Genomic DNA, 21,594 nt, shown 5'->3' on the forward strand with positions numbered 1-21,594 from the left:
AAAAAAAAAAATAAAAAAAGTTAATGGCCTGACGTTTCGCAGAGTCGTTCTTTAAAGCCATTGGACACTTTCAGAACAGAAAAAAGAAAAAAAAAAGTTCACAGATTTACAAATAACTTACAGGGTTTACAGAAGGTAATGGTGAAAGACTTCTCTTGAAATATTATTCAACGAAATGCTTTACTTTTTGAGAAAACATTAAGACAATATCAATTCTCGATATTGAGAATTACAGATTTATTTTAAACACATGTCATGACACGGCAAAACGTGCGGAAACAAGGGTGGGTTTTCCCGTTATTTTCTCCTGACTCCGATGACCAATTGAGCCTAAATTTTCACAGGTTTGTTATTTTATATACACGTTGTGATACAAGTGTGGGCCTTGGACAATACTGTTTACCAAAAGTGTCCAATGGCTTTAAAGACAGTTGACACTTTTGGTAATTGTCAAAGACTAATCTTCACAGTTGGTGTATCTCGACATATTCATAAAATAACAAACCTGTGAAAATGTCACTTCAGAGGGAGCTGTTTCTCACAATGTTTTATACCATCCATCTCTCCCCATTACTCGTAGTCAAGAAAGGTTTTATGATGATAAATATTTTGAGTAATTACCAATAGTGTCCACTGCCTTTAAACAATTGATGTAACATGGGTAAGTACATAATGGGGCTGAAAAGCAGCCGAGAAGGATATTCATAAATGATTGTTTTTTTTTTTCCGTTTAGAATATGTTTACTCTCATGTGAACTCAATTTCCATATTGTTAGAAATCAGTTTAAATGAATTTCAATAAAGATCACTTGTTGCTGTTTTTGTTCAAGCAGGATCGAATTTCATGGCTCTGCTTACGGCCGCTCTGCTTACCATAAGCAAAGAATCACTGCTTAAGGAGGCAGGGAATTTCGCAGGTTAGCCAAGCATTTCTGCTTGTGCACAAACATAGTCCACATTACTAGGCATTCTTTGCCTTTGCAGCTATAGCGCTGAAATTCGGCACTTGCCCTGTAAACAAAGAGTGGTGATCGCAAGCGCAGATTCAGCGGTAAGCAGATCCATGAACTTGGGTTCTGGGCCCAATTTCATAAAGCAGAAAATACTGCTTAGCAAATTTGTTTGCTGAGCACAAAATGAGTGGGGCACCAGTTGCAACAATGCAAAGCTTATAGAGTTTTGGCTGAAACCAGTTTCTGTTTAGCACAAGTTTTCTGTGCTTAGCAAGTTTTTATGCTCTTTATGAAATTGGGCCCTGCTCTTTAAGAAAGTGGATGAATTATGAAGACACCTTTTGGGAGGATATTTTTTTCTATTCCGCTCCCTCAGGGTTTTCCTCCGCTTTTCTGAAGATTATAAAAATCCTTTTTATAATCAAGAATGAGAGGATTTGTGCTTCTTCTTTTCTTCGTTGATTTTCTCTTGATCTTACCTTACAGGCACTAAACCTTCTACATTTTGACCTCAGTTGGGTGAATAAAGGTGGCATTAGATGAATGATATGGAATTTTTCCAACTTTTTTTCTGGTGTATGTTCACAAAGTAAACTCTCTGGGGTCTAAAGGCAGTGTACACTATTGGTAATTACTCAAAATAATTATTAGCACAAAACCTTACTTGGTAACGAGTAATGGGGAGAGGTTGATGGTATAAAACATTGTAAGAAACAGCTCCCTCTGAAGTGGAGTAGTTTTCGAGAAAGAAGTCATTTTTCACGAAGTTGATTTCGAGACCTCAGATTTAGAACTTGAGGTCTCGAAATCAACCATCTAAACGCACACAAATTCGTGCGACGGAGGGTGTTTTTTCTTTCATTACTATCTCGCAAGTTCGATGACCGATTGAGCTCAAATTTTCACAGGTTTGTTATTTTATGCATATGTTGAGATACACCAACTGTGAAGACTAGTCTTTGACAATTACCAATAGTGTCCACTGTCTTTAAACAATGAAAAACTGCCTAGAGCAGCAATTATGTATTTTCCAGATTCTTGAGGGCTCACATTTTGGGGGTGGAGGGAATCTACAAAACTGTAGTGCTAAGCACCTTTCAAATTTGTTTTTTTAAAACAGGAGGAAACGATAAAATCTTTTTTAGTTAAGTAGGTAATAAAGTAGTATTCAAAGACATTTAAATAAGTTCAATACAGTGAATATGTTGTGGTTTGTGCTTAAAGTATTTGCCGTCTTCATTTGGTATCCTGTATCTTAGTCAGGTCAATCAGCACGCATGGGAGATGCACCAGACTAGGGAACAAGCGTGGTTTATACTTTCTGCAAATGCGATACGGATTTTGACATCACATGGCTATTTTCGAAGCGAATGTTTCGCAGGAGTTGAGCATATTTCAACTGATGCATTCGCAGGAAGTATGAACTGGGCTTTAGTCTGGTGCCAGTTTCATTGCAATGTACAGGTGTATATACTTACACTGCAGACCATAGGGAACTGTTCCTCGCTGACGTATTGGCCGTCCAGCCCCATAAGGAAGACACTCATTAGCCCAATGATACAGCCCAGGGCTGTCAGGTTATTAATGTGAGGTTGGGAGCAACTGATGTATCTGTAGATAGGTGGAGACAGTGAGTGTCAACAATCAGTGGACATTACTCAAAATAATTCTTAGCATAAAGCCTTTCATGGTGATGAGTAATGGGTAGAGGTTGATGGTATAAAACATTGTGAGAAACGGCTCCCTCTGAAGTGCCATAGTTTTCGAGAAAGAAGTAATTTTCCACAAATTTAATTTCGAGACCTCACATTTAGAACTTGAGGTCTCGAAATCAACCATCTAAACGCACACAACTTCATGTGACAAGGGTGTTTTTTCTTTCATTATTATCTCGCAAGTTCGATGACCGATTGAGCTCAAATTTTCACAGGTTTGTTATTTCATACATATGTTGAGATACACCAACTGTGAAGGCTAGTCTTTGACAATTACCAATAGTGTCCACTGTCTTTAAGGCAAACATAGACACTGGTAAAATTCAAGGGATTGCCTTTCACATTTCTATCCATGTTAACTGTATCTGTTGCACACCTCTTGAATCTCCTGAACCAGTGCCTCTGATGTTTAGCTTAACTCAATTATGCATGGAAATAGAAGTGCTTTCAAATTGAAAAGCCAGTAACTATAAACAAAAAGCATGTACTTCTTCATTCTTGTATTGGTTGTCATATCAATTTAAATGTCAATTTCACGATGACTTGTGTTTCCAATAACGCTTAGCTGCAATTTGTGCCCTTCTATATCCAGTGGTCTATATTAACTTGTGCTATTTGAAGCAAGGGTAGAACACCCAATCAAATATAACATGCTAGAATGCAATTGCGTCACGAGAGAGGAGTGATTTGTCTTGGGATAGATGCGCGCTCGGCGACTTCACGACGAGAGAACGAGTGACATGTAATAGTAACACAGGCTGATTGCATCATAAATAAAGAGATATAGCGTTAGATTAGCAGGAGGCGACCATAATCCGTCAGTTTCAAAATGACAATCGACCAATTGTGCTGATCATCACACATGCATTGCTTGAAGTTTGCTTAAAAAAAAAAAAAAAGTCCTTATTACACTCGCACTCGTGGAAATACAGAAAAACGTAGCGCGTCTGCGTCCCATATCCAACTCGACCTTCGGCTTTGTTGGACATGGGACGCAGAAGCACTATATTTCGGCCACGTTAGATATGGGGCGCAGAATTAAGCGCTATATTTTTCCGTAATCCACTCGCCCTTGTGTGATAACTTATAATATAAGAACCTAGTTTTATTATTATTATTATCTCACCCTGTGTGTCGGTAGCATATGTTGAAGAAGATGCAGACCCAGGCGAAGATGATAGCAAAGCCGGCCAAGACACAGACCGGGATGAAGAGATTCTTAGAGATGATTCTCAGCTGAGGCTGGGTGTCTACACCGTCCTTAGGAGGGCCATCACCTGCAGGCAATGCAACAACAAGAAAATGCATATTAAGTAAATTTCTTCCAGACAAAATAGCATTTTAAGATGCCAGCTATGTCAGATTTTTGGCCGCTTTGAACCCAAAATTTTGATTTAAAATTCAATAGGTATCTTGATGGGGGTCGAGAAAGTTACAAGCTTTCATTTGAGACATTGCCCGAAAAAGTCTGCCAATTATTAGTAGCAGTAAAATAAAGCGCTCAAAATTAGTTTTTGTCGGGATCCCGACAATATATCACATGACCAAGTCTTTTGTGTTTTATAAGAAACGTTTTAAATTTTTTTCTTGGTTCCTGACCATTAAAAGTAAAAGTTAAAATTGTTTTTGTTAGAGCGGGCGATACTCTTTGAAATACCATTCACTCAAAAAAATCTGACATAGCATCTTTAAGCCTTTTTTAGGTTTGGCGGTCGTGACTGTAGTGTACTGTTTGGTTTGGGTGTATACACACAAATTTATCCAAACCTTATAGTGTTGTGGCATGTGTCCGCCATATCTCAAAAAAGGCTTATGTTGGTTTGTTCAAAAGTAAAGTGGATGAAATGCTGGAACAGTATAATAATAATATAATAATCTGTTATTAAATAATAATAATAATGAAGAGTTTTCAAATAGCACAAATGAAGTTGAGTACAAACATTTTTCATAGGCCACAAGGATTCCCGAAGTCATCAAAACTAGTAAGGACTATGCAGCACCCAAACCCAATGACCACACATCAACTATATAACTAATATTTCTCTTAAAGGAACACGTTGCCTTGGATCAGTCGAGTTGGTCTTTGAAAAGTGTTTGTAACCATTTGTTATAAAATGCATAAGTGTAGAAAGATGTTGTAAAAGTAGAATACAATGATCCACACAAACATGCCTCGAAATTGCACGGTTTTCCTTTGACCTCGTCAACAAACACGGTCGACCATTTATGGGAGTCAAATTAAATTTGTGTGGATCATTGTATTCTACTTTTAAAACATCTTTCCAACCATATGCATTTTATAAAAAAACAGTTACAAACCCTTTTTATAGACCAACTCGTCCGATCCAAGGCAACGTGTTCCTTTAAACACAATGAATAGCAGCTTTTAAAACAAGTTTCTCAAAACCCTGAACAACCAAAAAGCCCAGGCTACCTCCCTTTAACAAGTGCACTTTTATCTTGAAATAACATCTTCGGAATTACCCCAAGACAAACATCAATTCCACAAACTGGAAATATCTCTCGCGGCTGAGTTCGATCTCCCGTTACCACAGCAATGGGACAACAGAATATCTGCTGATAAGCCCTTTTTTTCGGGGGGGGGGGGGTCCTTTCTTCTTTTATCTGTTGATGTTGCTAGTTTCCTGGATCTGATTTCTCCAGTCCATGACGGTCTGGCTGGAGGCATTGCGGCATACGACCCCGTCTATTTCTCCCAGGGACTATAGAAATAACATTTAGCCCCTAGGGTGAGACTGGAATAATTTTTCTAGTGTTGTAAAAGTGAAGACGAGATCAGAAGAAACTGATCACATTATTAAAACTGTCAGGTTTCTCGCTGCCCAACAAGCGACCAGGAAAACACACATTAGTTTCTGCTTGCAATGGAAACGGTATCGGAAGAAGGAGAAGAATAAAAAAATAAATAAAAAATAATCAAACAATTTTTTTTAATAGAACAAACTTAAAACTAACATTTTAGAATCCATCAATATCTTTAAAAAAAACAAAAATCAATTTTAAAAGCAACACCGAAAGAATGTTGAATTCTGATGAAAGCAGTGGAGGGGTCCTTTGTTCAAGGCTTGCTTAAAGATAGGATCATACTTTGGTAATAACCCAGGGACTCAAGAAACAACATTTAGCCTCAAGGGTTAGGCTGGAATCATTTTCCTAGTGATGTGAAAGTGAAGACGAGATCAGAAGAGATAGTGAATTGATCACATTACAAAAACTCTCTTCATGTTTCTCGCTTGCTATCCAATAAGCGACCAGGACAACCATATGAGTTTCTGCTCCCAATGTAAACAATTTCAGAAGACCTCCCCCCCCCCCTCGAAAAAATATATAAATAAAGAAAAATAATTAATAATAACAATGACAAATAAATAACAACTAAATAAATACATTTGAAACTAACATTTTAGAATGAATCAATCAATATCATTTGAAGAAAAAAAACGAAAAAAAACTTTAAATTCAACAACTCAAGAATGTTATCTTCTATTGAAAGGGTGGGAGTCCTCAATGCTTAGTCCAAGGAAAAGTGCTCCAAATCAAATTGACTTGCAGACTGTATTTTTCAAGAAATCGCACAAAGGCAGGTTCATACTTTGGTAATGACCTTCAAAGAGAAATTGTGTAATTTTTATATATCTGAAAGCCAACTTGTTATAAAGATGGTACATGGTAGAGAGCATCCACAATATTATTTCACCCCTGTTGAATAAGATCAATAAAACAAACTCTCCAAAACACGCAGTGCGTACAATTTTGAAGGCTGCACTTTACTAGAAAGAAGAAGAAGACCATCTGCAGGTGGCTTTTGGCAATTTCCACGGTGTCCGCATGAATGCTGCCCTCAATACCAACAGATTTGTAGTTGGCACTTGCTGTAATCTTGACCTGAATTTGACTTTCTCAAAGATAATACTGTGCAAGAGTTTTGCTGTTTCCTCAACAAGTTGACACTGTATTGTACTGAAACTTTGACGGGTGACTTTTATTGTATCATTTTGGATAACTGTGTCAATAAATCAGCACTACAATGGAACAAATAACAAAGGATGACTCTTCCTTTAAAGCCATTGGAAACTTTCGGAACAGAAAAAAAAAAGGTTCACAGATTTACAAATAACTTACAGGGTTTGCAGAAGGTAATGGTGAAAGACTTCTCTTGAAATATCATTCCATGAAATGCTTTACTTTTTGAGAAAACATTCAAACAATTATCAATTCTCGATATCGAGCATTACGGATTTAACACATGTCATGACTCGGCGAAATGGCCGAAACAAGGGTGGGTTTTCCCGTTATTTTCTCCCAACTCCGATGACCTATTGAGCCTAAATTTTCACAGGTTTGTTATTTTATATATAAGTTGTGATACACGAAGTGTGGGCCCTTGGACAATACTGTTTACCGAAAGTGTACAATGGCTTTAAAGGGGATGGGGAATTTCAAAATTTGATTAGCAAGTCTGCACATTTAAGGAAAACTTCAGACAACAAACAAGATGCTGACCATCCATAATCTACTGAATTGTCTTTTAGCAAATGACTGCGTCAAATATTTTCATAGAATAACTGGAAAAAGGGAATCTTTTATTTTGGACAGTATGTCTAAGCATCGAAACAGCTTTGACATTTTGCAAGTGAAGAATGCAAATGGTAACATGAGGTACAAAATGCACTCAGGCAAAAATTTCCATTAGAATCATTAGAGCCTCCAGGGTGGATTTGTTTAGTATGGTATCTAGGCTTGAGGCATGTGTAGCTGAAATCATGGTCTGGATGAATGAGAACTACCTGAAGCTGAATGAAAGTAAGACCGAATTCATCGTGTTTGGGTCTGTTCAACAGCGGAAGAAAGTTACCATCCCTCATCTTAAAGTTGCAGATTCTCACATACGACCTGCTGACAAGGTACGTGATCTCGGCCTCATGCTAGATGCCAGCATGACTATGGAGCCCCAAATCTCGAACTGTAATTAGAACTTCAGTCTACCACCTCCGAAAACATTCGCAGGATCAGAGAATACCTAAACCCACAGGCAACTAAACAACTCATGCATGCCTTCGTCACATCCCGCTTGGACCTATATAAGTCAACACTGTATGGGCTTCCTCAAAAACAGATTACCAGACTGCAGAAAATACAAAACACAGCAGCTCGTCTCATTTCTGGTTCCCGGTCTTCATCTCACATCACACCGATCTTGAAGCAACTACACTGGCTCCCGGTAAATCAATGACTCAACTACAAACTCTCTATGATTACACACAAAACACTTAACGGTCAAGCTCCGTTCTACTTGTCTGAGCATCTACATAAACACATACCTGGACGCTCTGGTCTTCGCTCTTCGAGCACTAACAGGCTCTCTGAGACCAGAGCGAGATGCTCGTGGGGAGACCACTCATTCTGTGTCGCTGCTCCACAAGTTTTGGAACACTCTTCCAAGAGATATTTCTACTGCTACCTCCCTTTAAGGCTTCAAGACCGAACTAAAGACATACTTATTCAAGCGTTCTTACTAAATCCGTTTCAAGTTTTCTGTTAAATGTTACATTGACTTTCTTTTTTGTGCCTTGGGTGTCTCTATTGAGATAGATATGTGCGCGTTATAAATTTATAATTAAAATTATTATTATAAGTATCACCTTTTTGCACCGTAAAAGCCATGAAACTACATGCGTAATAATAATAAAAATACTTTTTATTTTGGCAAAGAATTCACAAGAACATGTACAAACATTAAAATATACAAACAAAATTAATAACGACAGTGGGATGCCCAGGAAAGCATAGTTAAAAATTTAACTGTCGCCAAAGGGTGTATGTCTCCCAAAACCCAGAAAAGCAAGATATATATACAAAAAGAGGACGTGCCGAAACTCGTCCAAAACAAATATAAACATCCAGCCTTATTTAGTTTAGAAAAATCATTTGTAACAAGACATCATCCAGCATCAAGTGGTTAAAAACACTGGACACCTTTGGTAATTGTCAAAGATCAGTCTTCCCACTTGGTGTTTCTCAACATTATGCATAACATAACAAACCTGTGAAAATTTGAGCTCAATTGGTCGCCGAAGTTGCGAGATAATAAGGCAAGAAAAAACACCCTTGTCACACAAAGTTGTGTGCTTTCAGATGCTTGATTTCGAGACCTCAAAATCTAATTCTAAGGTCTCAAAATAAAATTCATGGAAAACTACTTCTTTCTCAAAAACTATGCTACTTCAGAGGGAGTTGTTCTCACAATGTTTTATATCAACAACCTCTCCCCATTACTCGTTACCGAGTGAGGTTTTATGCTAATAATTATTTTGAGTAATGACCAATAGTGTCCACTGCCTTTAAGAATAAATTACGATAGGAGGAAAGGGAGCTTTCAAAGTCTATATGAGTGGAGTTGAACATAAATCAAAGAGGGCAAGTCAATGTTTAGCTTTGCCAACGTAACCAAAACGTTGGATATTGTCTCTGTCAAAATTGCCTTCGTCAGTTTCCCAAGAATCAATAGAGAGAGGGAAGGATGATGTTTCAAGGTCAAGACTCGAGCAGATAACGCTGATCGTTAATCAAACAAGGCAAGCGTAGAGGCAGCTTTATTTACAAGGAGTAGTAGCTACAAAGAAATACATGCTCGCCATCTTCTGAGAGTCTCTGACGCGATCCGAAAGGGGGAACTGTTTCAAAGTCACTTAAACTGGACAGCTTTGGTAATTGTCAAAGACCAGTATTCTCACTTGATGTATCTCAACATGCATAAAATAACAAATCTGTGAAAATTTAGACCCAATTGGTCATCGAATTTGCTAGAAAAACAATGAAAAAAAACCCACCCTTGTTGCATTAGTTAGTGTGCTTTCACAGATGCCTGCGAAAGGCTTCAGCTGAAGTTTTTTATTATTTGAGTGAGAAATTACCTCTTTCTCAATAACTATGTTACTTCAGAGGGAGCCGTTTCTCACAATGTTTTGTACTATCAACAGCTCCCCATTACTCGTTACCGAGTTAATTTTTATGCTAACAATTGTTTTGAGTAATTACCAATAGTGTCAAGGGCCTTTAATCATACAAGGCAAGTGTAGAGGCAGCTTTATTTACAAGGAGGAGCAGTAGCTAGGAGGAAATACATGCTCACCATCTTCTGAAAAACTTGAGATCCGAGGGGGGAATGATTTCAAAGTCACTTTATGAGCAACCAAACATTAAAGGACACTTTTGGAAATTACTCAGAGAACAATTGTTAGCATAAAAACTTACTTGGTAACGAGCAATGGAGAGCTGTTGTTAGTATAAAACATTGTGAGAAACAGCCCCCCTCTGAAGTATCGTAGTTTTTGAGAAAGAGGTAATTTGTCACTCAAATAATAAAAGACTTCAGCTGAAGCCCTTTGTTATGCATCTCACTTGGTGTATCCCAACGTATGCACAAAATAACAAACCTGTGAAAATTTTGGCTCAATTGGTCATCGAATTTGCAAGAGAATAATGAAAGAAAAAACACCCTTGTTCTACAAATTTGTGCGCTTTCACAGATGCAGATTTGAGTGAAAAATGACCTCTTACTCAAAAACAATGTTACTTCAGAGTGAGCCGCCTCTCACAATGTGTTAAACTATCAACAGCTCTCCATTGCTTGTTACCAAGTAATTTTTTATGCGTACAATTATTTTGAGTTATTACCAATAGTGTCCATTGCATTTAATCAAACAAGGCAAGTGCAAAGGCAGCTTAATTTACGAGGAGCAAAAGCTACGAGGAAATACCTGCTCACTCTTCTGAGAATCTCTGATGAGATCAGAGAGGAGGAACGATTTCAAAGTGACTTAATGAGCAACCGAACTGAACATTAATCAGCGAGAGCAAGCACAGATTCCGCACTGCAAATATATACCAAGGATGTGGCTCGTCTAATGTCCACTTTAATTTTTCCAGGAATCGTTGGAGACAGATGAGAAAGGAGGCCGACAATGATGAGACTTAGTATAGATGTATGATCTTGTCTCAAAGCACAAGTCCGCCCCTTCATTATTTCTAAGAATTATTGACAAGAGAAAAAGATAGCTACTACCAATTGATGAGTCTCATCTATAACAAAAAAAACAATTTTTTTTTTAAATACAAGTTAATGGAAACACATAGAAATCCAGAGGTTTGCTGAAAGTTTCAGAGCTGTGTTTGATATTTGCTTTTTAAAAAGCCCTTGATTGTTTATTAGTTTTTTTATATCAAATAATACACCACAAATTAAATTTTAAGTGATTTGTAGCTGAACAAAGACAAATTTACAAGAGCAGGATTTGAATAAACGGACTCCGGATTTACCTGCCGGCGCTCTACCAATCTAGCCCTATGTTGGCAGTCTCCCTATGTTGTCAAAATTAGCCATGTAACCAGGGATCACACCCAAGTTTACGATACAAACCTAGGAAGTGACAGCCAGGGGATCACCCAAAGGGTATGCAACTCTTTATTTCCTATATCAAATGGATTTTAAGCTACATGTACATTATAAACAACACAGTCGCATTCTATCGTACGTTTCAGAAGATACTGAAAAACGCCGAAACAAGGAAACACAAAAATTTGCTGCCTCGCGAATTTCATTGAAGAAAAAAAAAATGCATATTATTTATTTGGGGAAAAAGGGTCACTGGCAGTTCGTCCCATGGAGACTGTGTAAATCCCTTAGCCTAAAACCAGTGCAGATGACTTCCATCGTGCCGCCGCTGCCTGCAACACTCTACGGACGGACAATCAAATCTACAGGCCACTATTCCCGCAGGTATTGAACGCATGACCTACTGCTTAACATCCCTGAAAGTTTTGACTGCTCTTCTGCTGAGCCTTGGCCCTGAGGCCAAATTGGTCAGTTATGTCCCCTGGTGACTGGAGGGACGTGCAACTATTCTGAGCAGAGGTTCTTTCCCTGAGAGATGTCTTCATAAGGTCATCTAGGGTCCAATTTCATAAAGCTGCTAACGCACAACCAAGTTATGCTAAGCGATATTGGTCAGCTAATGTCCCTTGGTGGCGGGTGGGACGTGCAACTATTCTGAGAAGAGGTTCTTTCCCTGAGAGGTGTCTTCGTCACTGCATATGGGGTCATCCTGGGTCCAATTCATAGAGCTGCTAACGCACAACCAAATTATGCTAAGCGATATTGGTCAGCTATGTCCCTTGGTGGCGGGTGGGACGTGCAACTATTCAGTGAAGAGGTTCAACCCTGAGAGGTGTCTTCGTCACTGCATATGGGGTCATCCTGGGTCCAATTCATAGAGCTGCTAACCCACAAAAAATTATGCTAAGCCAGTTTGGTCGGCTATGTCCCTTGGTGGCGGGTGGGACGTGCAACTATTCTAAGAAGAGGTTCTTTCCCTGAGAGGTGTCTTCGTCACTGCATATGGGGTCATCCTGGGTCCAATTTCATAGAGCTGCTAACGCACAAATCTGTTTTGCTTTCTCATTCCAGTATTTTTTAGGGCCTACTGAATTCTCTACATTAGTGTAGTTTTGGTGCATGTGTTAAGTTTAAAGTTGTTAAATGTTAAGTGTCCAAACCAAAAGTGCACCGCAATAGTGCAGTGATGTAGCTGTGTTGTGTTCAAATTCTGTTCAAATTTTGAAGTTTTCAAGAAATGTCTTAAAACTATTCAATGAAAATGTCCTTCCAACATCAACAAAGAGTGCAGAATTTCTTCCAGGCAAATCCCTCACCTTCAACCCAACTCCCTTCCAACAACAATAAAGATGTTTTTTTCCATAGCATGATATTGATTAGATACATACAAACTTCAGCAGCATGAAACTAGGTCAGGAATAAAAGAGACAACTTGCATGTCTCCATAAATTCCAAAACATCTCTGCGATTCAATGCAATTTGCTATCCTAAGATGTAGGCCTAAAATGTAACACACCTTCACAAAACTACTACGTTCACTGTTTACACGGACAAAACAACCCAATTGTTGATTAAGAAAATGGGAGATGCCAACTCATTCAATCAAGAACGTAGGGAAATTCTGACCTTCCTGGTAGTGTACAGAACCAAGGAAAGCAAGCAGGATGAGGTTACGCCAATCCCGGCCGGTCATGTTTTATTTCGAGGAGCCGTTTCCGGACGGAACGCGGTACGACACCGCTGTCCCACTGGGCTTGTTGGGGACTGGAAAAAGCAGAAAGATATTTTGAGCAAATATTTGCACTGGGGTCCCGGGCAAATATTTGAAAGTCCTGTGGTTGTTATTAGAATTCCATTAAGGTGCGGATGTTTTCAGTGCTCATGATTTAGTCTGGTCTCCTTTTCGTGAGTGGTGTTTTGTTTCACATGGATCAAAATAAAGTCGCTGATTCTTTTAAAGACAGTGGATACTTTTGGTAATTGTCAAAGACTAGCCTTCACAGTTGGTGTATCTCAACATATGCATAAAATAACAAACCTGTGAAAATTTGAGCTCAATTGGTCGTCGAAGTTGCGAGATAATAATGAAAGAAAAAAACACCCTTGTCACACGAAGTTGTGTGCTTTCAGATGCTTGATTTCGAGACCTCAAATTCTAAATCTGAGGTCTCGAAATCAAATTTGTGGAAAATTACTTCTTTCTCAAAAACTATGTCACTTCAGAGGGAGCTGTTTCTCACAATGTTTTGTACCATCAACCAAATAAGCTGTTGCCCCCCCCCCCCCCACACCAAGGTTTCAAGAAAGACTAGTTGCTAAGGTCGAAACATCAAGCCACAAACTATTTTTAGCGTGTTTAGTTTTTCATTTAAGAGAGGGAAGTACATCACGGGGAAAAAAAGGTTGCCGTATGAATTTAAAGGCAGTGGACACTATTGGTAATTACTCAACATAATAAATAGCATAAAACCTTACTGGGTAACGAGTAATGGAGAGCTGTTGATGGTATATAAAACATTGTGAGAAACCGCTCCCTCTGAAGTATTATAGTTTTTTGAGAAAGAAGTTTTTTCCACGAATTTGATTTCAAGACCTCAGAATTAGATTTTGAGGTCTCAAAATCAAGTAGCCCAACTTGTTGAGCTGTAAAAAGGCTCCGCTTTTAACATCGGTCTCAACACTGTCGCCAGTGATGAGACCGATGTTAAAAGCGAAGCCATTTACAGCTCAACAAGGTGGGCTAAAAATCAAGCATCTGAAAGCACACAACTTAGTGTGACAAGGGTGTTTCTTTTCTTTCATTATTATCTCGCAACTCCGATGATCAATTGAGCTCAAATTTTCATAGGCTTGTTATTTTATGCATATGTTGAGATACACCAAGTGAGAAGACTGGCCTGTCGCAATTATCAATAGTGTCCAGTGTCTTGAATCGTCAGTAAGCTTTCAGAATAAGAAACTCATCAATTATGTTTGTTATCTTTCCAAATCCTGTATAATACCTTTCAAATAACCCCGATCCGTCCTGACCCTCCCAATTGAAAACCAATCTAATAAGGATAAACGAATCGGCAATTAATTGGCCAAGACACATCGGCGACAATGAGGCCATGCCCATGAGGGCATACTCACCAATTATGAAATGGTTTTGGCAAGACGGGAGGGGAGTCTGGGTTAAAGGGACAAGTTGCCTGGGCACGGGAGAGCTGGTCTATGAAAAGTGTTTGAAACCGTTTGTTAAGAAATGCATAGGCCTATGGTTAGAAAGATGCTTATAGAGTAAAAAATAAAATAATCCACACAAATGTGCTTCGAAATTGCACGGTTAAATTTTACTTTGTGAACCAAAACGGCCGGCCATTTTGTGGAGTCACAAATTTTACCCCACAAAACGACGTGCCGTGTTAGTTTACAATGTATAGGGAGAACCTTGCAATTTTGAGGCACTTTTGTGTGGATTTTTATTTTCTACTTTTTTTAAAACGTCTTTCCAACCGTATGCATTTTATAAAAAACAGTTTTCATAGACCAACTTGCCCAATCCAAGGCAACGTGTCCCTTTAAGGTAATTTGAGCCACGGGGTCATGCTACTGGATAACCTTTTAAGGGGATGAGGGAACATGAACCGCAATCGAGGTTGACCTAGATACCATGAGCATCTCACTGCCAGGGGTGAACGACCTTGGCAGAGATTTTGTCAATTTGAAATTGCTCTGAATTTCTCTTCGCGGCACTACCAGCAGAAAGGACGATGCTTCGTGAGCATGGCTTCTGTCAGGATGGCTTACAGTGAAATTGATGAGGCAAACTCTGTCTTAATAACTTTGGGATGAAAGGAGATGGGAGGCTGTTGGACTTGACTATTTTGGTTCCCTGGGAAAATCCATTTTAATTTGTGATCTGATCTGGATTTTTGACAATTAAAACAAATGGATAATAAAGTTGAAACTAAGAGTCCAGCGGGGGATTTCACAAAACTCTCCCTATACTTAGGACCCATCTTAGGATTTAAGACAAGTTGCAGTCATAATACCGATCCTAAGATTGGATTCACAAAAACCTGTCTTAACCTTTTCAATGCAAAGATGATACAATAAGATCTATTTTATGTATTCAGAATTAAGCTTGGGTGATATCACGATATTATCGAATATCGCGATGTTAATTTGGAAACGATTTCGATATCGGATGGATTTGATTTTAATCGAAATATTGATATATCGCGATATATAGATATATCGATTAAATATCGCGATGTATTTGCTAGCTGAGACATCTTGCACCCCATAGGTTTGGAGTAAAACCAGAAGAATAGGTCATTAGAACACCTCTCTTATGCTATGACTGTCTCTTCTACAACTTTCACTTGGAGTTTTAAGACTGATGATGTCAAATTTCATTAATCGCGATTATATCGAATATCGCGATATATTGTCGGCGATATATCGTGAATAAAATAAATCGATATCGCCCAAGCTTGATCAGAATGCGTATTCTGTACATATGTACTTAAAAATGTCATCAATCAAACTTGTTATACCTCGGTAACAAACTGTGAAGTTTGATTGGCCGAAAACCAATCATGTGACGCGCAACAACAACGCATGTTACATGGTTCGACGCGCCGGGTAACATGAAAAGTGATGTACACCGGTGTACATCACCTTGATCGTTCCCGGCGTTGGTCGATTTCCAGCGCTGTGTACGAAACAACCGCGGGTTCGAGGGAATTGTTTCTTGTTCGTCTGCTTATTAAACAATGAATAGTCCGTCGTAATAATGTTTGAAGATGACAACAGAACTTCGAGAAGAGGAATAACAATTATACAAAGGTATAACAAAACAATTGTTGCACGCTGTGACTGGGGTCTATTGGTCCAACGTGCAAAAATTGTATAATGTTGGACCCATTATCAATCCAGAAACACTATTGACTTTTGGATGTACCAAGGCAGCACACTTCAGCAAGATCCATTATTTGGTGGGGAATATTTGTAAAAATATATTATACAAAATTTCGTCCCAAAGGCTGGGCATTTTAAGTTAAAAACACAAAAATTTCAGGCAGTTGTGCATTTAAAGGCACATTACAGAATTGTTTTTTGGCTAACAAATCAGTTGCTGGCAGTGTAAGCACTTTATGTATGGATTATAATCCACCATGTACATAAACTGACAAACCTGTAGAATTTTGAGATCGATCGGCTATCTGGGTCACAAGAAAATAGTGAAAAACCGATTACACATTTTGCATGACATCGATGTAAAAACTAAATGAATAAAACACTCAGTGAGCGATAAACTCCAAACAGGGAATTAGTTTAATTTATTTCTCACCAAGTTTGACATTTCAGACAGAAATATTTCAAGGGATGTTTTCTACTATCATCATCAATAGACCGTGTAAGTTTTATGTAAATCTGTGATCTTCTGTGATCTTCAAGGATTATGCCTTTCCTTAGGAAGGAAATGTGGTCACCTCCTTGAAGAAAATATGAATGTGAAAAAAAAAGAAAAAAAAATCCTGACCAGATCACCTTTAAGGTACCTCCGAATTAAACCTTCACAATAGGAATCTTAAACTAAAGGGCATTTTGACATAGAGTCCATGCAGAAAGGTCAAAATAATTCCTCCACCCTGAAGACACAACACAAGAAAACTTCAAGACCATAATGCTTTCCACCTGTCATTCGACATGCCTCAGTTCCCAAACATCCTCCAACGAAACCACATAACTGCACATTTTCCTCTCTTTCCATACACCGCCTGAACAACCTCCGCAACTTCAAATTGGATTTAATTAAATTGTACAAACCCCGATCACCACCTCCCACACAAAGACGGCCTATAACCACCCCCAAAGATCAATTTCTCTCTATTTCCTGTTCCAAATTGTCTGCAATGATATTTTCCAAATGGGCCCTAAATGGCTGTTTCGACGGCACAAGAAATAATTGTGGACAGGATTCAGATCTCATGAAATAACCATCCCCACAGGTGTTTCCTTTTTCCCCTCCTTTCTTTCCTTCCCCCATTTCTGTTCTAGCTCCCCCCTGCCCCCCATTGCCGATAACGTGACACACCAGATGAAAGTACCGGTTGCTTTTTCACTGTGCCCCCAAGATCCCCAATCCCTCTCTTCATATAAGCATAGAGGAAGTAAGGTACAAGTAATACTCGTCGACTCCCCTTCCCACCATCGGTTCCTGTAAATTAATTTAGCGCCAAACCCTCGGCACATCATTCCCATTTTTTTTTGTGCAGACACCTCAAAAGATCTTCGTGTCTTTATTAATTCCCGTTTGCTTGATGCTTTGCCACTTAATGGTCCATAATTGGTCGAGGTGCTCAGCTATCACGAAACAACCCTCCAAACTCAATCACACTTTTTTTCAAAGAAACGGAGGCAGGTGATGATGGGAAACTACATGTACCACCCCCCCCCCCCTCCTCCAGCTCATATACAACTACAAGACAACCGCTCATCAAATTTAATAATCGTCTACCCTGTTGAGGCTTGTTATTTTCCTACATGTAGTTCCCTGGACGAATTATTCTGATAGGGACGATGAAAAACCTTCTTTATTAATTTTGGTTTTACCGATACACCGATGTGTGTTAGCACTGTATGCTCAGTACTTTCCCGAGTCCTAATGAAAAAATATCACAGCCATGTTACTCGGGTGGGATTCGAACCCACTACCCTTGCAATTCTAGAGCAGTGTCTTACCAACTAGACTACCGAGGTTGCCCGGTAGCTAGAGGCAGTTCAAATCCTATGTTTTGGCAGGAAGTACCGCAACTAAACTACTGAGTATACAGTGCTTACACACATCGGTGTATGGGTACAAACTAAAATTAATATTCTTATCCCCGATGCAAATTTAACATCTCTTATAGAAAAACCTTCTGTTCATAAGACACCAGCTTCTGTTGCTTAATTGTTGTATTTAGAGAGTGTTGATCTTTTTACCAATTTTTGTATGACCCACCCATCAAACCCAAAGTTTTCAATGACCCACCCATCAAACCCAAAGTTTTCAATGACCCACCCATCAAACCCAAAGTTTTCTATGACCCACCCATCAAACCCAAAGTACCCAAAGTTTTCTATGACCCACCCATCAAACGCAAAGTTTTCAATGACCCACCCATCAAACGCAAAGTTTTCAATGACCCACCCATCAAACCCAAAGTTTTCAATGACCCACCCATCAAACGCAAAGTTTTCAATGACCCACCCATCAAACGCAAAGTTTTCAATGACCCACCCATCAAACCCAAAGTTTTCAATGACCCACCCATCAAACCCAAAGTTTTCAATGTTGACAGACTGTTTGAGAGACAACTCTTTTTCAAGTGGTCTTCCACTCTTTTGGATTGAAGTTTGCATCTTTTTGAGTGATTTTTCACACCGTCCTGGAGTGAAACCCCTCTAAAAGAGTGAAATAATCACCACTCTTTTTAAAGAGCCATATGAGGGACAACTCAAAATGTAAAAAGTGGCGTTTTTCACTCTTTTAACATTTAGAGAGTATTTCTGAGAACCCATGTTTTAAAAAACACCCCAAATTTGATGATACCTTTCGTTCCAAGAAACCATAAGACTTTGACATTTTCCTGGAGTTCACTGTACAAGACAAACCCCCCACCTGCTCATAAAAAATATAAACTTGTTTTGTTCTCTCTTCCTCAACTACATACTCCCTTGCCCTCCGTCGCCGCCTCAGGAGTGTATTGAAGTTGAACATGCCCTATTGCCCCCTTTCACCATCCTCAGGTAAAATTCCAAAGCTCCAGCATTAGAACCTTCGCAAGTGCTTGCTGCCCGCCTCAAGCAAAGAAGGGAATTGCATCTCTTTCCCTCTTCATGTGGGATTTTTTTCCTTCCCCCTCTGCGATAATCCCGGAGGGTAAAGTGAGAGATTGCTCTGTAGAGCATGTGTGTGTATGGAATTGCCGAAGAGGGAAATGGAGTCCAAGCGTAGCTCATGAAGACAATAGTCAATACCAATTACAGCATGGTACAATGAGATCGCTCGTCTACAGCTGTTGATCATTGGGCAAAGTCAATAAAAAGTACTCTTCATTTTCCCTCTGAGTGCAACCGTATCGTCGACGGGAGATTGTCTTTGCTCCTTTCTATACAGTCATATGTATTTCCATCTTGTCTTTGACACAAGTTTCAACTGTGTTTGTCCAGTAGAGAATCCATAAAGGCACTGGAGTGCGTTTTGGCGAACCCAACCAAAAACTGTTTCAGACGTCACAACCAAAACGATAACTGAGCTCACAGCTCGGTTGTCGTTCAGTCTGAACAGCAGAACCAATGACCAACAACCGAAACAGTTTTTGGTTGGGGTCGCCAAAACGCACTCCTGGACACTATTGGTAATTACTCAAAATAATTATTAGCATAAAACCTTACTTGATAACGAGCAGTGGAGAGCTGTTGGTAGTATAAAACATTGTGAGAAACGGCTCCCTCGGAAGTAACGTCGTTGTTGAGAAAGAAGTAATTTCTCACTACAATATTTGAATTGAGGTCACAAAATCAAGCGTCTGAAAGCACACAACTTGGGTGACAAGGGTGTATTTTCTTCCACTATTATCTCGCCACTTCGACGACCAATTGAGTTCAAACTTTCACAGGTTTTGTTATTTTATGGATATATTGAGATACACTAAGTGAGAAGACTGGTCTTTGACAATTACCAATAGTGTCCATTGCCTTTAAATAAGCACATTTTATCAGGAAACCGCGCAGCTTACAGTGAAAGATTTCCCCTGTATTATAGCAGAGCAAAATGCAACACAAAATTCACAAGTTGCTACTTCAAAATAATTCGCTGGTCATTATTGGCATCCAGTGTGCACCAAATAAGTTCACACTGATTGTTTTGCTATGCAAAATTGCGTGCGAATTTGTTCCCTGGCAGCGAAATCAGTCAATGAGGCTTACAGCACTATTCTCACTGCTTAATGCACTAATCTTGCCTATTAATGCAATACTTGCCGCACTTAAAACCTGCAGCATTAAGTCTGCTAGCTTTTATAAAACCGCAATGTGAAAAAAGGACATTATAAAACAAATATAACTTCCCCATGAAAGCTTTCAATCCTAGCATGAATGTTAAGAAACATTTCAGGAATAACTGTTGAGCCTGAAGCAGAAGTCATTTGGGCTTAATGCAACTGTTCTCGCCGCTTAATGCACTATTGTTGGACTTAAAACCTGCAGCATTAAATCTGATAGCTTTCATAAAACCGCAAATTGAAAGAGGGACGGTTGAAGCTGACGGGATCCAGAGAAAAAGAAGACAACAAGAGAGAGTTGCGATCAAAATTAACCAAGCCTCCGTAATGAGCAAAGTGTTAAAAGCTTAGAAAATAATTAGCTCTAAATAATTTCTCTAAGGCTTCCAACATTAAAGAAAAATAACTAAGCCTCCAATCCTAGCATAAACATTGTAAAACCTTGTAAAAAACACATGAAACCGTTGAGCCTGAAAAACCAGTCATGGGGGTTAAATGCACTATTCCCGTCACTTAATGCACTATTTTTGCCTATTTTTAATGCAATATTTGCCGCAAATTAATCTGATAGCTTTTATAAAATCGCAATGTGAAAGTAGGGCGTTAAACAAATATAACTTCCCCATCAAAGCCTCCAATCCAAGCATAAACATTAAGAAACATTTCAGGAAAAAACTGTTGAGCCTGAAAAAAAGAAGAGTCACTTAGGCTTAATGCACTATTCTCGCCGCTAAATGCACTATTTGTCGCACTTAAAACCTGCAGCATTAAAACTGATAGCTTTTATAAAAACCGTAAATGAGAATGAAAGTAGGGCGGTTCAAGCTGACAGGATCCATAGACAAAGAAGAAAACAAGAGAGTTCTCGCTACTTAGCGATCAAAATTATCCAACCCTCTGTTTGCAGAAGGGCGAAGACAAAAAGAGAAAGAAATCTGCATTCAATTATTTCCCAATTTAACAAAAATTCCAGATTCCTAGATCGTTTTTTTTTTATCTCTTTCTCCCCGCTCTTTCTCTTAAAGGAACATTAAAGTAAAATAAAAAAATCACAGATTTACATAAAACTTACACGATCTAATGATGATGATAGTAGAAAACATCCCTTGAAATATTTCTGTCTGAAATGTCATATTTGATGAGAAATAAATTAAACCAATATCCCGTTCTAAGTTTATCGTTTTACTCAATTTTTTTTTTTGCCAATCAATGTAATGCAAAATGTGCAATTGGGTTTTCACTATTTTCTCATGACCCAGATGGAAGATCGATCCCAAACTTCTACAGGTTTGTCAGTTTATGTATATGGTAGATTACAGTAAGTGCTTACACTGCCAGCAACTGTTTTGTTTGCATAAACCAATTCTATAATGTTCCTTTAACTCTCTCCCAATTTGATAGCCACATCCCTTGATGAATTGACACACGCACAACGTGTAGAGGAGAAACTATTAAATGTCAATTTAGACATT

General features: G+C 38.8%; 1 protein-coding gene across 1 annotated transcript in view; it reads right to left on the reverse strand.

Annotated features, from left to right (window-relative positions):
* The window catches only part of LOC139947869 (gamma-aminobutyric acid type B receptor subunit 1-like), a 223,154-nt gene that overhangs the window by 19,879 nt on the left and 181,681 nt on the right, over positions 1-21,594 (reverse strand). Inside the window, exons 10-11 of the mRNA XM_071945696.1 lie at positions 3,795-3,945; positions 2,432-2,564 (exon numbers count right to left, since the gene is read on the reverse strand). Of these exons, the coding sequence (XP_071801797.1) occupies positions 2,432-2,564; positions 3,795-3,945 (284 nt within the window). The remainder of the gene's footprint in view (positions 1-2,431; positions 2,565-3,794; positions 3,946-21,594) is intronic.

This window comes from Asterias amurensis, chromosome 15 (genome assembly GCF_032118995.1).
Source record: "Asterias amurensis chromosome 15, ASM3211899v1".
Classification (NCBI taxonomy): Eukaryota; Metazoa; Echinodermata; class Asteroidea; order Forcipulatida; family Asteriidae; genus Asterias; species Asterias amurensis.